This window comes from Lutjanus erythropterus, chromosome 14, assembly GCF_056507025.1.
Source record: "Lutjanus erythropterus isolate fLutEry1 chromosome 14, fLutEry1.hap2, whole genome shotgun sequence".
Lineage (NCBI taxonomy): Eukaryota > Metazoa > Chordata > Actinopteri > Lutjaniformes > Lutjanidae > Lutjanus > Lutjanus erythropterus.
The window spans coordinates 22,266,575-22,281,918 of NC_139330.1; the positions used below are offsets into that span (position 1 = coordinate 22,266,575).

Here is a 15,344-nt window from a genome sequence, read left to right on the forward strand (position 1 = left end):
GGGAAGACCCAAAAACACGAAGCCTCTGAACACGGCTGCCGCGGAGGCATAGGAGCATCAGGATAAGTGGAAATCTTACCTTCTAACATGGACAGCAAAAAAACAACCATGTCCTTTTGTAAATCCATGAGCTCTTTAAGAAGCTCAATTTGTCTTGAATCCTGTATATGAGAAAAAAATTTACAATTTCATTTTCATCCAATATCTTTCATTTTACATATTTATCAAACACATTACCAGGGGCACTTTACAAATAGTGCATTAACAGATTAAATGTTTTGTATTAACATTGCCAGCAGACTAAAACAAGACTTGCTGGGGTAGAACAGTACACTATTATTTTATGTTTCAGCAGAATTCTAGACAGGAAAAGCCAATTAAATGGGAGAATATATGTGCTGTACCTGAGACAGCTTCATCTGCATGTGGGCAAAGACATGGAGGAATCCAATGACAGCATCCCAAAGACGACTGTGAGCTAGACTCTGTTGGTTCCCAATACATGGGCCCTGGATAAACACACTGATAATGTGAGCTGCATCATTTTCAGAAGCATCTCAACTAGTTGAACTTCCTGACTAATAAATCTATATATGTTCAGGAAAAGAGCCAGAAGACCGAAGTATGACACTATAACATGTAACGGAGACTGACTGACCTGTATGTACTCAGTGAGTGTGTTGAAGACCTGTTTGGCCACTTCAATGGCCTTGGAGAAGTTGTGTTGGCCTTGTGCATCAATCACATCCTTCCCTGAGTAGTACCAGTAGAAGTCGCTGATTGACTCCTACAGCGTAGCAAAGAAAAACAGTTGTGATTTATGATATCAAGAAAAGTATTATTTCAAAGACTAAATGCAATGTTATGATAACACCATGATGAATTTACAATTAAGAGGATCTTCAATCTGATGACAAACAGAACTTGTATTCACACAGCAGCCAAATAAAGGTTTTCAGGGATCCTACAGTTGCTGCACAGCCCATACACAGTTGAGGCATGTTACAAAGTCTCAGTCTAAGAAACCACCTGTACAACTTTTTGGATCAAGATGCTGATCTGTCAAATAAACAACTGAAACATCCAACTTCAGTCAATTTTCTTAAAATAGTCAATTGATCAGAAACTAGTCAGTTATTCTTACATGCTTTTATCATTTGGTTGACCAATATTGACCATTTTGAGTGACAATTGCTGCATTCAGACTCATGGGAGTCATGTACACAACTCATTAACTCAGCACTTTCAGACATTTTCTAGAAACAAGGTCATAAATACCACAGTTTATATGAACTCTTCTTGTGAATATGATGAATGCAAAAATGCGACTCCATTTGAAGGCAGCAAATAATAAGGAAAATATTTGCAAGCAAGAAAGTGCTGTTTACAGTCAGTATCGCCGACCTTAAGATTGATGATGCGCTGTGAAAACACTCTATAGTGCTGGACAATAATAAATAAGTACAGCATCACAAAGGAAAACCTGTCACTGTGGGCTTACCTGTACTCTCAGAAGATAGTCCACAGTGGATATAATGATGTTGACAGTGGTGTTGTTGCCTGTTTGTGTTCTCAAGTAATTCTGGAAATCTAACACATGAAGAAGGTAAGTACGTGCTCATTACATACTGAAAACAGCAAATGAATTTCATCTGTTATAGGTAATGGAAGTGAATTAGAGCAACAAATATGAATCAATGCTATACTCTCATAAGCATAATATAAAAGTGACATTAAAGGCACAGTTCACCCAAAAATAAAGCCTTAAAACTTAAAATGCCTCCATACTGCTCATCTCCTAAAGCCCCAACATGCCAAGGTGACTTCAAAGATGTCATTTACACCATGTTTTTACTCTGAATCTTCACTGTATATCCTTAGCTTGGAGCCACATTCACATTTCGGTGGTATGTCAGGGATTCAGGAAACTTGAATTATGCCAGACAAGAGATATGCAGGCATTTTATGTTTTTTGGGGGGGTTGTTTTTTCTGTCTGAACATTCACCATTCATTTCCATTCTTTGGGAAATTCTACAACACTGCTTTCCTGTGAAACCTCCAGCAGTGTTGTGTGGTCTACAAAACTAAACATGACCTTCAATCAACATGAGGCTGAGTAGATAACGACTGAATTTTAATTTCAGGGTGAACTATCCCTTTAAGGTGAAGAAACAATTAAGCCTGTTTTGTGTTCTCCTTTTATTCAAGTATGTGTTCTAGGGTGTACGTTTCTATTTTTCAGACATCAATATGATACATGAACTTTGTGACAGAGTGTAAGTGGCTACACCAGAGGGCAAATAACCTGAGTTGTGTCCTTCACAGAGCAGCTGTAGAAAACGAAACAGGTCACAAGTTATGTCTTTGTCAGGCATCACCTTCTCCCCTGGGAAAAAAAAGACAGAAAACGGCATGAACTGGAAGGATGAAAGGCAGGAATGAAGTACTACTGTAGAAAAGGTCATGAAAGAGTGAATGAGAGAATATATGATGAATTTAGACAGGTGAGAGAACAGAAAGGGAGACGGCTGTTGATAATACTCAGGACTGTAAAAGGCAGAGAAATAAAATGTGAATTTGGAGAGTGAATTTAGAGTATGCTCCAGCCCGGGGATCTCACAGCTGGCTGCATGCTATGACATGGCTTCACAGAAATTGATTTTTCTTTTTTTATTTCCATATGAATACAGTACCTGAGCTCTCGTCCATAGCCATGCCTAATCCTTCTGCTTTGTTCTGCCTCTCAAATGCATTCAGATCCAGAACGCTGGATAGCAAAAACACACACATGCACGCGCGCGCACACACACACACATACACACACACACACACACACACACAGACACACAAAAGGATAAAAAAAAGATTTTGCGCGCTTACCATTTTTATCAATCTGTACATGAAGCCTGCTGGCCTTTGTGACATTTGACAGGTCTTGTCAGAGAATTTTCTTACAGTTACTCACTTGCATGACAGTATGAGTCCAGCCATGCTCTGAAAGAAGCCAACATCTCGCTTCTCTCTCAGGTAATCCAGCATTTTCTATCAAACAAAAGCATCAGAAATGAGGACTGTGCATGGAGCAGAATCTCATATAAAATTATTAATTACATTATTTTTATTACTGAAAGCTTTGCAGATGTGTCTCGGAACAAGATTTTATCATGAAAGTGATATATTCTGAATGGGTTAAAAACTCCACATGCTGAAGAAAGAGCATTTAATTTATTGCAGGAATAGTCCAGATTCTTACTTAACTGATGGGCTCTACAGTGAGTTACCACATAATGTGTCATCATGACATCTCTATTCATTAAATTTATCATCACGTTTTTTTTTTTTTATATAGCCCACATCTTCCACTACTGAATACCATATTTTACAGCTATACTGTTCTGCAGCTATACAGAATTATGAAGGCAATTGTTCTAGCAATCTGATCTGGCTGCTGTAATAACCTTATTTCTTGGTGTCACCAAATCTAATTTTACTTCCTCTTCATCTTATCTGTGGTAATTATTATAATCCTTTGTTTCATGATATTAAAATAACTAGTCCCTGACTGAAAGGCAGAAATGGTCAATGTCAGAAACCAGGGAATATACAAAGAAAAAAAGACACAAACCAAATAGTTAAGCTGTACAATTTGAAGGGGAGACACACTGTACCTGTTGAACAGTGGCATTTCCTCCACTGAGAACAGCAATACCCAGCTTGAGTGTTGGAGCAATCATGGGGCCCATGACCCCTGATGGGATTTGAAGTTTGTTACAGTGAGACGCTTTGCAGCACAGACTCAGAAGAATAATAGTGCACAACTGCTACAGATCATCATGTATACTTTAACAAAAGAAATGCTTCACTTTATTTTTAACTTTAGAGTTCAGGACTCAGCTCACCTCAACAAAGCAAAAACCTAACCTTAATAGAAATTATTTACTTCAGTAATTAAGCTTTTCCTACCTTTGCTGGCACTAATAGTTTGCAGGACCATTTCAGAAGCTCCACGATGATGCAGCCTGGCCTGCTGGTACAGCAGCTTCTGTTTCTGCATCTCCTTCTCCTGAGCCATAGAGAAGAAAAAATATAAAATAAAGAATTTATTACATTTTTGCTCACTGAAATATAACTTGAATGTCAATGAATTATTAATGTAATATTTTAATTTCATCATTGCAGTAGAAAAATTAAGATGAAAAAGTCAATTATGATTAAATACTGTTAGCAAGAAACACTTTTAATTCTGTTCACTCACTTCAAAGCTTTCCACCTCTTGTTTTTCATCATCATCATCATCATTATCATCATCCTCTCTGTGGCAGCTCTGGGAGAGCAAACATACAAGGCATTGCAGTGATAAAACAGGGGAAGACCGTTAATCAATACAGAAGAGATACAAAATGTACAAACTCAGCTCTTGCTTTTTATTATATATTGTAAGTGACATGCACAAAGACATGAAAAGACATAAAAGCACAAAAATAAAAGCAATACTGAAAGATGTCCCATTAAACTGTAGAGTTTTTATCTCTTTAGAGTTTATTCCTGCCAGCCGAAATAAAAAAAAAACCTTTATAGCAACATCTGTAACATTCAAGTCCTTTTCAAGTGTCTTGTCTCGTCTCTTGTTCTGACCTTTACCCAGGCCTGCAGAACCAGGAATTATTAAATGCAATATTGTCACAACATTATTAATAACGCCTGTGTAATGCTATACATGTAAATTTACAGGCCATCAACCCTTTCAGAATAATGCATGACGTAACATTATTTGAACAAATCAACAAATATTTAAATACTAAAGCTCTAAATAATTCTTCATGTTCTATTACCTTGGCCATAATAGCAGCATAGGACTGATAGAGACTGTCATTTCCCAGCTTACTGTGAACACAGAAGACAGATGACATTATATTAGTATACGTAGGTCTATTAACAGATTAAGTATTTGTAAAAACAGCAGGTCAATGACTATAGTTCCTGGCCAATCTGGAGCTGATCCTCACTGGATCCATTCAAATTCATAAACATGATCCCCTTGTTTATAGTCACAGTAGCACCTCAGTACACCCCTAAACTGTGTGAGAGTGCGACAGTCCCAGTGGCACTGAACATCACCTGGAATCTGGTTAATTTGATCATATCTATGCAGTGACCGCATTAGTGAGAGTGTTCTCCCTCTCCTAAAGTCTTTGCAGTGATCGGGAGACAAACAGTTAATTTAATGTAATGCTCACAGACAATGTCTGAGTCTCTGCAGCAATGTCATGGGGATATCACAGCAATACCTGATGGGATTGGTGGACCAAGTCATGCATGAATAATAAGAGAACCACAGGAATACCATGAGAATACTAATTTTTTTTGATAAACATACAGGTTACCCATTAGGCCAAAGGAAGCATTCATGCATAACCCAACACTGGAAAATTGTACTTCTATTCAAAAAGTGTCTAAAAGAAAAAGTCTTGTTGTTACTTGTACCAATAAACATTTCAGCAGGGTGAACCTACAAAGAATTGAAACATGTATCAGATTTCAAGGTTTCAGAAAAGAATTTTGTTGAAAAAAGAAACAAATCACACATCTGACCAATTTAATATTGACTTTCCTGGTTTGACCACTAATAAAGGTAGACTGGGGTTTTTACTGCATGTGATCTTTTATAATGAACACACACACACACACACACACACACACACACACACACACACACACACACACACACACACACACACACACACACACACACACACACACACACACACACACACACACACACCTCCTTTCGTTCAGGGTGCTTCGACTGAAGAGTGTAATGAGTTGTAGGAGGGGATCGATCGGTTTGGCGCCATCTTCCACATCCTTTTCTTCCTCTCTGTCGCCTCCATACAGCTCCATCCCACGTCCTTTCTGCAGTCCAGTGAGAGAGTAAAGCAGATAATGTCAAACACTGACCATCCACAGCCACTGGTGTCTGACTAATGTTTACAAATGCCAGGTTCGCTCTCTCGCATACACAGTATACACCAAACATACACAAAATTATTGCTTTTATGCGAACAGTGAAGACAAAACAATAGAAAAGGAAAGGACTGTCTTCCCAAAATAAGGTTTAACTGACAGTTGTCTGAGAGCATCTTGTGTCATTTCTTATTAGCATATATACTGCAGTATTACTATATAGTATGAATTTGGTGCATCCAAGTATGTGGGATTTGTACAGAGTCTAGAGGATGTTCTGCCTGAGAAGCTCATCTTAATGATATAAATTGTTCTTGCAGATCATCAACATAGCAGCAAGCTTGAGCCCAGAATCAACATGAGACATGGAGAAAGAGTTGTCCAGGTGCTTTGGTCCAGGTAATCTAATGTAGAGTTAGAGTTAGTACAATGTTCTAAAGAAAGTTAATCAAAAGCAATTTTGGACCATGTTTGAGTTACACACATTCATGGTTAAAAAATTTGAGTTACAGGTGACATTTTGTGTTTCTCACCTGATCATAATTCAAAATATAGGTCCGTACCAACTATTTTAATGGATTTATTTTAAACCACCAATGTCAATATGGCTTGCATTTCCACTCACAGCTAAATCCTCCACAAGTTTCTCCTCAAAGCTGTGGTTCTCAGCTGATATCCAGGATTTATTGTAGCCTTGGAGGAACAGGTTGACAGCCCTGTGCCTGAGGAGGAAAAAGAAAGGATGAAGCGAAAGCAATACATTTGCACTGGTCTTATTTGCAACAGACAAATGCAAATAAGAGACTGAAAACAGGCAGCATAAAATGAAACTATTAAACTATAAAAGAGCCCTGATTAGACCCATTATTACTCATTAATCAAGGCCTCTTCTGCCAATCTAACGTAATGATTGTTACATCCACCAGAGAGTAAGGAGTGCTACAGGCTATAATTCACAAGACACAAACGCCAAAATACCATTCCTATACTGTATCACCTACATACCACACACAGCCACAGGGCTTTCATATGCTAATTGACACCTCACGGCCCTGACATGCCTGTACCTAATTAGGTTTCACATTACCTCTCCATCACAGTAGTGTCTCCTACACAATGCAGAGCTGCCATTCACGCACCTAAATAGGTTTGTATCCCTATGGTGCTACTGTATAAGTTCATACAGCATATTCACAATTTCTTGGTCTGAACAGCAAAAAAAGGGCAGAGGGAGGAATGCAACAAAATCTGATGAAATTGTGGTTATCGCTGACTCATTTTGTGCCTAACTTCAGATTAAAATAAAACCCTCAGTTAATGGATCAAGCAACAAAATAATAAGCAATTCACCTGATAGCATAAATAGCACTTTTGTGTATACGAGGTAGCCATATATACATCATGTGTTCGTACCTGGGTAAGTTGTAGAGGGGAGCCATTCTTAAGCAGGCCACCACTGCTCGTTTCCTCTGTTTGGATAAGACCTTGTGCCACACAGGTCTTTTATTTCTCTGTGGGTGTTCCACCTGAACCCAAAACCAAATATAGATTAATATAACAAGGTAGTTCACATGAAACTCCAGTGACATAAGGGGTTTCAGTGGTAGCTGCTGGAGAGCTTCACCTTCATGCATTTGTCTTGCATTTTCATGCATTGGCACTGCAGGTATGACTTTCTTTAAAGCAATACATTCAAACCTATTAGTGTCTGAAACACGAACACACCAATTTTTCTTATTCCAGGGCTCACTATAAGAAAAAAGTTGGAAAATAAGCAAATCCTAACTTATACCAACAACAATTAATCAAAAGTGCAGCACTGCAGCCAGTGAGCAAATAACGTGGTGCTTCTACAATTATGTATTTGTAAATAGATATAGTTTAAATTAATGAAAAAACAATTCAGCAACACTACTGTAAATACTACTTGAGGAGTGTTTTCTTTACAAAACATTTTTTACAGTCACACTCGATGAAAAGTCACTTTATTTACAGAAGACTAGAAAAATACTCCATATAAGGAATTTTATAGACTGGATAGAAGTACAGGTTATAGTATTAATATTCCACAAAATGTCTCAGAATGTCCAACAGTAAATACAATCAAATCACACAAACTAGAGTAAACAATTCAATATAAAAGCATGTTACATGTTACAACAAAAAAATCACTGAAACTAATGCCAAAAAGAAAAAGAAAAGAAAACAGTCAGAGCTGTCCTTGTGCCACTTTACTTGTCACTTTAGAGCTAACAGCTGACTGATTAAGTAGCACCACCAGTCCACATTTCCAGCAGATTTGATCAATGATTTCGTACCTGAATGCATTACTAATGATGTTTTATATTGCTTGAAAAGCTCACCTGGTCCAGGTAATGCAGGACTTGTGCTATTTCCAAAATCCTGTCTGCAGTCCTTTGGGCGTCAGTGATGGCCTCCAGCTGGCTCGGGTGCTCAGAATTAAGAGCCTCCTGCCTCAAGCAGTCTGATGCCTGTAAAGAGAAAAAAGAATGGCACCTTTCTTTCGTTCTTTCTTTTGTTCTCATATCTCAACCATTCAATTAAAGATATTTTTAGAAAGGCTGCTGGAGAGGTCCTCAATCCACTGTAAAAAGGTTTATGGCAATGAGAAAAGAGAAGCAGCAGTTCACCTTTCACAGTGCAAAACACATCGAAGAGGAAATGAAAAAGCTTGGTTTGAAGTGCGTAGGTGAATAAACATCATTAAGGAATCAAGTCGTTGTCCTGAATCTTGCTTTCTCTATTGCCTTTAATTTCCCTGCTTGAATTCTCATACAGTAAACAACAACAAGACTCACTCTTGACTATTTCACTGAAATTAATTACAAATGTTCACACAGCCAAAAATATGGTGAAATTTCTGTTTAAAACTTTGTTTATGCTAATGGCAAAACAGAATTTACGCTCTTTTCCATCACTGACTTATGAATAAACATTTTTATCACTGACTCATAAACAAATATTGCATGAATACTCTGTGTCTCTAATGAACAATGAGTCACTGACTGAGATTATTTAAAAAACAGCTTTGGATTTTCCAGGGTACAAGAGCTTCTTCAGTTTAATTCATCACACACTTCTTTGGCATGTTAACAGGTATGCAGGATTTCTGCAGAATGTAGAAAAGATATGAGCTTTTGTTCACATTCTAACAGAAGATAGTCCAAAAAGTGAATTCATGCAACCGACTTCTATATGCTTTTTCTTGACATTTGCACTTAAACTGTCTCCAACTAAGGATATTCTGATATAGGAATTTCACTTTTTCAGTCATTCTTGAAAACCCCCCGTCGCCTACAGGTGGATGCTGGGGTGGTGGTGGGGTTAAAAGAGCAGGCAAGCGACACTGTGCAGGGCAGCAATGCATGCAGGCAGCGCCAGATTGGAAGGGTGCGTTCAGTATGTACTATTGAGAGTGAGGTATGTCACGTGTGATTGGTGATGCAGCTCGAGTTGTCTGCCTGAACTAGCCTGCACGTGTCGCCACATGTATCGTCAGGAGACACTTCATCAATCAATTCAATCAATTCATCAATAGCAATAAGAAAACTGTTCAATCAAATGTTCAATAGTTTCACTTAAATGCATTAAATGCAAACTGCCATGAAAGCACATAACTAACACGCCCTGGCTTATAAACAGACTATCACATCCCTTGATAAAACAAACAAACAACCAAGCAATCATTGAACAGGTGTGTTTTTCTGTTGCATCACCGAATTGTGATAAAACAGAAACAGCATGAAATGAGGAAATGAGAGCAGATGATGAGGATTTTTTAATAAGCAGGTCAGCTTGGCAGTATAACAGTTTTTTTTTGTTCTGTTTGTCAAGTCTGTACCTATGTGTTGGACAATGTGGCTAAAATCAAACTAAGGTGAGTAAATCAAAAATAGTTTTTGAATTTTTATCATTAAAAATTAGCAATAATTATCAATATTGTGTTGAATAAAAGTTGAAAATGAAGTAGCAGTCTTTACCTGACTCTGAAGATGTATAAGGCAACTGAAAACATGCTCTCGAATCTCATCTTCAGTCTTCTTCTGTGGGACGCAAAAAATGCCCAACATTAAATAAATATACCATAGAAATATTTTAAGACTCTCATGTTCACTTTAATCACACCACACTGGAGACTATCAAATAAATACACTCATTAAAGTGATTTACATCTTAGAAGATTTTGTCGTCATGGAAATACATTAATGTTGGTGTTGTCTACATTTCCAGCTGACCTGAGTGAAGCTGTTCTTGGCCAACACGATGAGGCTCTGGTCGCTCAGAAAACCAACTCGGAGTCCCACAGGGAGCAGTCTCTTCATGGAGGCCACAATGAGAGAGGTATGTGTGGAATAACGATTTCCCTTCTTCTTCATCCTCCTCTTCTCATGGCTGAACTGAGTATTGAAATGCCATGAACAGGGATTAACTTCATGTGATTACAATAGAACATCTAATAGTATCTCTGTTACAAAGACATGAAGGTGTTGAACATCAATGTCAACATGTCATTGACGTCAATTCAGAAATATAGCTGACCTTAGACATTTTGTCCTTGTTGACCAGGAAAGCCAAGTTGTTGATTTCATTCTGAACAACATAGTTCTGTTCCTCCCACTTGAAATTCTATTATAGCAAGTACAGGAGAAGAAATTACATACTTAATTGGGTATAATATCGACTTGGACAGTATAGATATGAGAAGAAATAAATAAAAAACACTATTATGTGTCATCCTCACATGAGATTTGGCCCAGAATACGAAGACCTCTGCCACCATGCTGTACAGCTGCTCAGCATCAGGGTTCGATTCTTTCAGCCAGCTGGCTCTGAGACAAGACAGACAAAAACGCATCAAATTACTGTCGCAGAATTTATTCCTGTAAAACCTAACCTAAGCATGAGATAATAAGAAAAACAACTATGCATATTACTCTTTTTGTATCTTCATTTTTTCTGTATTTATAATAACTAGTTTAAAATTTTCAAACAGTTGTTTAATGAGTCAATGATTTTTATCAGTGTTTTAGGATTACCATAAATATTCACAGAAAATTTGGTGTTTGAAGGGTTTCTGAAGAACTTCAGAGGCCAGATGATAATTACTGGTTAGGTGATGTCAATATATATTAAAATATGTTTCACTTTCCACTGAGTCTATAAATACTTTAAATTTCTCCTGGAGCTTTTGTCCTCAGAAAATAAGCTTGCCTCTCCACATATAAGCTCCTTGGTAGCGTGCCTTACCGATTAGAATCCACAAATGGGATGAGGAGGGGATAGAAAGCATAGAGGTCTCGCACCAGCACAGTGAACTTCTCCTGTATCTTCAACTCTGCTTCAGAGGTATCACTCCCTTCTGCTTTCATCTGCTCCTCCTCTAGCAGCACACATTCCGCCCTCTTCCTCAACTTTTCCATCAGTGGCAGGAAGTGGCTCTTTAACAGATTAGAGTGGGCTTTGGATATGATTGGCTGAGAAAAAACTGAAACATATGACAGCTGTTAATAGTGGAGAGAAAAAAGAAATACACACCAGTACTGGGCATGACCACAATACCTGCCATCTGTGTCATCCAGTCACCCTGGCTGGCACCCACATGGTTGTGGATGATCCGGAGGATGTGGCCAAGTAGGTCACTGGCATGCTGAGGAATGACAGAAGTACAGATCGGGCTGTCTGGCTGGCCCTCGGGGCCCCAGTGCCACCAAAGGGACATGTAGCTGCACAGCATGGGCAAAGTGACTTCCGTGACATGGATGTAGTGGGCCTGGCGAGCTCCAGCGCCAGCACCTGCCAACTCCTCTACTTCCCCCAGAGCCTGTTCCAGAGAAGGCAGGAGGGGACACATGTCGTCCACCCGATCAGACAGCCCCAGGTCTAAAAGAAAAGAGATATGGAAAATAAGGCTTAGAATACAGAGGGGTTAAGACACAAGATTATACAGACAAAACTAATAAATATCAGTGTGTTTGTTCATTACCTTCTCTTTCAGTGGCACTCATTGTGTTGTAGATGGAGTAAGGGTTGTTTTGGTTTAGGCCTGGCTCCAGGAAGCATACAGGAAAAGTTCCAGTCAGGGCTGCCAAGCAAGCGCCTGCTGCTGACCTCTGCCTGTATGAATATTACTGTGTTAGGACATCGGTGTAGGACTGATTGACTGTCCAAATCTTATCTAACTCTCTGGGATAGGATTTCTAAGACAGGTCTGTTTGCCGGCTGCTTAATTTTGTAGCTAAGCTTTAAAACTTGACAGTCATTGGTAGGCGAATTATTAAAAAGATTGGAGAGGTTGTCTCTTCATGTTAAGACAACCAAATTCTGTTTTTTTATAAATCAGAAACACATTGATGGGGATACTGAATTGAAGAAATCTGTGCTGTCAAAATTAAAAAAGTTTTTGAGACAGAATTTCTAGGGCATGTGATTGATCAAAATGTTTTTAAGTTCACTGTACAAACAGCAAAATAAGGAATTAAAACAAGATGTGTCTATCTCTATTGTTGGGGTTTAATTATGGAACAATGTAACTATAAATCAAAGAATGTCTAACTTGGTTTTAGATTTCAAAGAAATGGCTCAGAAAGCCATTTTTAAGGTTTACAAATGTGCATGATCCGTATTATTTTAATTTGGGTTGGGTTAAAGTGATAAGAATGTTGGACAGGTATATATAAGCTTATTGTTTCTGCTTGTGCCTTTTCAGTCACTACTTAATACATAACTGGATAAAGCAAAAACACTAGTACTAGTACATCAAATGGAGAAATAACATTTCATTTCATTTATTAGGATCCCCATTAGCTGCAGCTGTAGGAACAGCTATTCTTCCTGGGGGTCCACCCCAACACACAACACTATATACAATATGATTAAAAGAAGACACTGTCCTTAGCACAAAGTCTGAAATCACATTGTAAAACAGACAGTACCCGTCCATGTAGACGCTGCTACTGGTGCCAAGAGAGTAGAGGCTGTTGAGGATCCTGTAACAGGACACCTGGATACTCCCCACTGGAAAGACAAGGTGATGCTTAAAGGTGAGATCCTTGTAAGGTTTCTGTAAGAAACAGCCAAGGGTGCTGAGTAGGAAAGCTGATAGTATGTAATCACAGAGAGATGGACTAGCTGGATGGCTGCTGATTCAGGTAATGAATTATTCCTGGGAGGTCTGGATATTAGTGAGGAGACAATATGCTCCTGCTCCTCTGTGGCCATGACTGAGACACTTAATGAGAGCGGGTTTCAAAGATGTGGAAGGTGAAGTGGAGGGGAGGGTGTCCCTGAGTGATTTCAGGGGTGTGGAAACCAGCTGTTCATCCAGGTCCATGACATATGGAGGGAAGCGAATGAGACTACTGAACACATGTGGTGGTGGTTTGAATTTTACTATTGTGAAATGATATGTTAAAGGGCTACATTTGTAACTGTGTATTGTTTTGGATGCACAACAAGGCAGTCCTTACCCAGGAGGTCCACTCCAAAGTTTTGGATGCCAAGATGCTGGAAGACGGAAGTCAAGGTGGGGAGAAGAATAGAGGTTGTGTGGCTGAGAACTTTGGCCACTCCTCTAGTCTGTTGACTCCTGCTCTGAGGCAGACAGACCAAGGTTACAGAGAGGCTTTCCACAGTCATCTCCAGATCAGCTGCAGCTGCCTCAAAGAATGACTGCAAGGATGACTGAATAGACTCCGGGGCTGACTTCATCAAGGTCCTAGGAACAAAAATATTACTTTTTTGGTGATATGTTGCGTTGCAAATTTTGTGCATTTTTTTCATGAACAATCAATAATAAATTAATAATTAATCATTAATTAATCATTAATAAGATTCAAATACATGCCCTTTTATAATTTTAAGATTTCTTTAAAGAATTCTAGTGGCACTTTAGTTGTCTGAAACAATTCATCAAGCACAAAAAATTAAAACACACAGAATGATAAAACAGTAAAGCTCTCATCAATCGTTAATATGATACAAAACAGTTTGAATTTTCTTTAAACTATTTTAATGGCATATTAGTTATGTGACACAAAACATAAATTATTGGTTAATAAATTTTTAATTGGTGAAAAAAATTACAATTGATTTGTTTTCTACAAACTGAGATAATATAAAAGGAACAATGTTGGATGAAAAGTGTAAGAAACTAAAATGTTGCAGTGCTCTTTTAGCAACCTATAATAAATGCAGTTAAGTGGTCTAAATCAGTTGCTAATCTATCCACCAGACAAGCCCAAATGACATCAATCTCTGCAGAGCCAAGATTCTACTTCTGGCGTCATGCATCAGTGGCATTGTCCTCAAGGGAGTAAAAGTGATATCAACCACAATTAGATAGCATCGGTGTATCAGTGGTTCAATTACACCAGTCTTCTCATCCTCAGACATGGTGGTGTGACACTGATGCGACCACAGGCAGAGAGCGAGGATATCGATTTAGGCAGAATGGGACAGTAGTGCCATCTAGCTACCTGGCATCCAAAGCCTGAGCCAAGACATGGAGGCAGCTTGCAACTGAGGTGGCTTCGTTTCCTGGGGAGAAACACACACACTTCAAATCCAAAATGTCAGCAAACATGCACAGACAAAAAGATATGCAACCTTACAACATGCAAGGAGTTAGATAAATGTCAGAAAACTACATCACAGAGAAAGAATAGGCAAAAATGAACAGTGTTAACAACCAAAGCGCAAACTAAAGAAGCAACAAGCAAATGGAACATATTAATACCAAAACAACATCCTTACCAAAGAGTGAGATTCTGTGTCTTACTAGAGCTGCAAGCTTACAAAAGAGGCTGGATGTGAGAAGAAAAGACAAGTGAAATAATGAGGAGAGGAGTGAAAAAAGTAATTACGGGACACGAAATCAGAAGAATGGCAGCACAGAACAATGAGGTTTCTCCTGCAAAAAACGGTTACTAAATGAAAACTGTTATTATGCAAAACATGTCAGGGAAATTGACCCATAACAACACAATTCAAGAGCATGAGAACTTTCTCAAATACTGCTGGTGTAATCAACATACTGTGTGTTTTGTTGGGGGTGGCACATACCTTGCAATCATCTCCTTTTCCTTCTTTGAGGCATGGCTTCTACTACCACTTGAGCAGAAAGAAGTGGACAAGAAATACAGATGGTGGCTCTTCACATATTGTTCCAAAAGAGGAAGGATAACCTGTTGAATGGAGTAATGATCACATTATAAATGAACATAATAATCAATACAATATCACTCACATTACCCTTAAATGGTTAGTTTTGAGTTTTGGGAGTGGGGTCACAGCAGGTTATTATATCTACATTGAGCACACACCCAGTTTGAAGAAGCAAAGAGGAGTACTGGTCTAGGAA

At 38.5% G+C, this 15,344-nt stretch overlaps 1 protein-coding gene across 1 annotated transcript in view; it reads right to left on the reverse strand.

Moving 5' to 3' along the window:
* Positions 1-15,344, reverse strand: part of ryr2b (ryanodine receptor 2b (cardiac)) — a 71,263-nt gene that overhangs the window by 14,090 nt on the left and 41,829 nt on the right. Inside the window, exons 62-88 of the mRNA XM_084735423.1 lie at positions 15,047-15,168; positions 14,738-14,787; positions 14,461-14,521; positions 13,453-13,700; positions 12,919-13,000; positions 11,970-12,100; positions 11,546-11,866; positions 11,234-11,471; positions 10,728-10,815; positions 10,526-10,612; positions 10,222-10,383; positions 9,967-10,029; positions 8,329-8,457; positions 7,379-7,491; positions 6,591-6,687; positions 5,784-5,914; positions 4,834-4,885; positions 4,257-4,325; positions 3,965-4,064; positions 3,670-3,749; positions 2,967-3,043; positions 2,695-2,768; positions 2,307-2,387; positions 1,502-1,590; positions 659-787; positions 405-509; positions 80-161 (exon numbers count right to left, since the gene is read on the reverse strand). Of these exons, the coding sequence (XP_084591549.1) occupies positions 80-161; positions 405-509; positions 659-787; positions 1,502-1,590; positions 2,307-2,387; positions 2,695-2,768; positions 2,967-3,043; positions 3,670-3,749; positions 3,965-4,064; positions 4,257-4,325; positions 4,834-4,885; positions 5,784-5,914; positions 6,591-6,687; positions 7,379-7,491; positions 8,329-8,457; positions 9,967-10,029; positions 10,222-10,383; positions 10,526-10,612; positions 10,728-10,815; positions 11,234-11,471; positions 11,546-11,866; positions 11,970-12,100; positions 12,919-13,000; positions 13,453-13,700; positions 14,461-14,521; positions 14,738-14,787; positions 15,047-15,168 (3,061 nt within the window). The remainder of the gene's footprint in view (positions 1-79; positions 162-404; positions 510-658; positions 788-1,501; positions 1,591-2,306; positions 2,388-2,694; positions 2,769-2,966; positions 3,044-3,669; positions 3,750-3,964; positions 4,065-4,256; positions 4,326-4,833; positions 4,886-5,783; positions 5,915-6,590; positions 6,688-7,378; positions 7,492-8,328; positions 8,458-9,966; positions 10,030-10,221; positions 10,384-10,525; positions 10,613-10,727; positions 10,816-11,233; positions 11,472-11,545; positions 11,867-11,969; positions 12,101-12,918; positions 13,001-13,452; positions 13,701-14,460; positions 14,522-14,737; positions 14,788-15,046; positions 15,169-15,344) is intronic.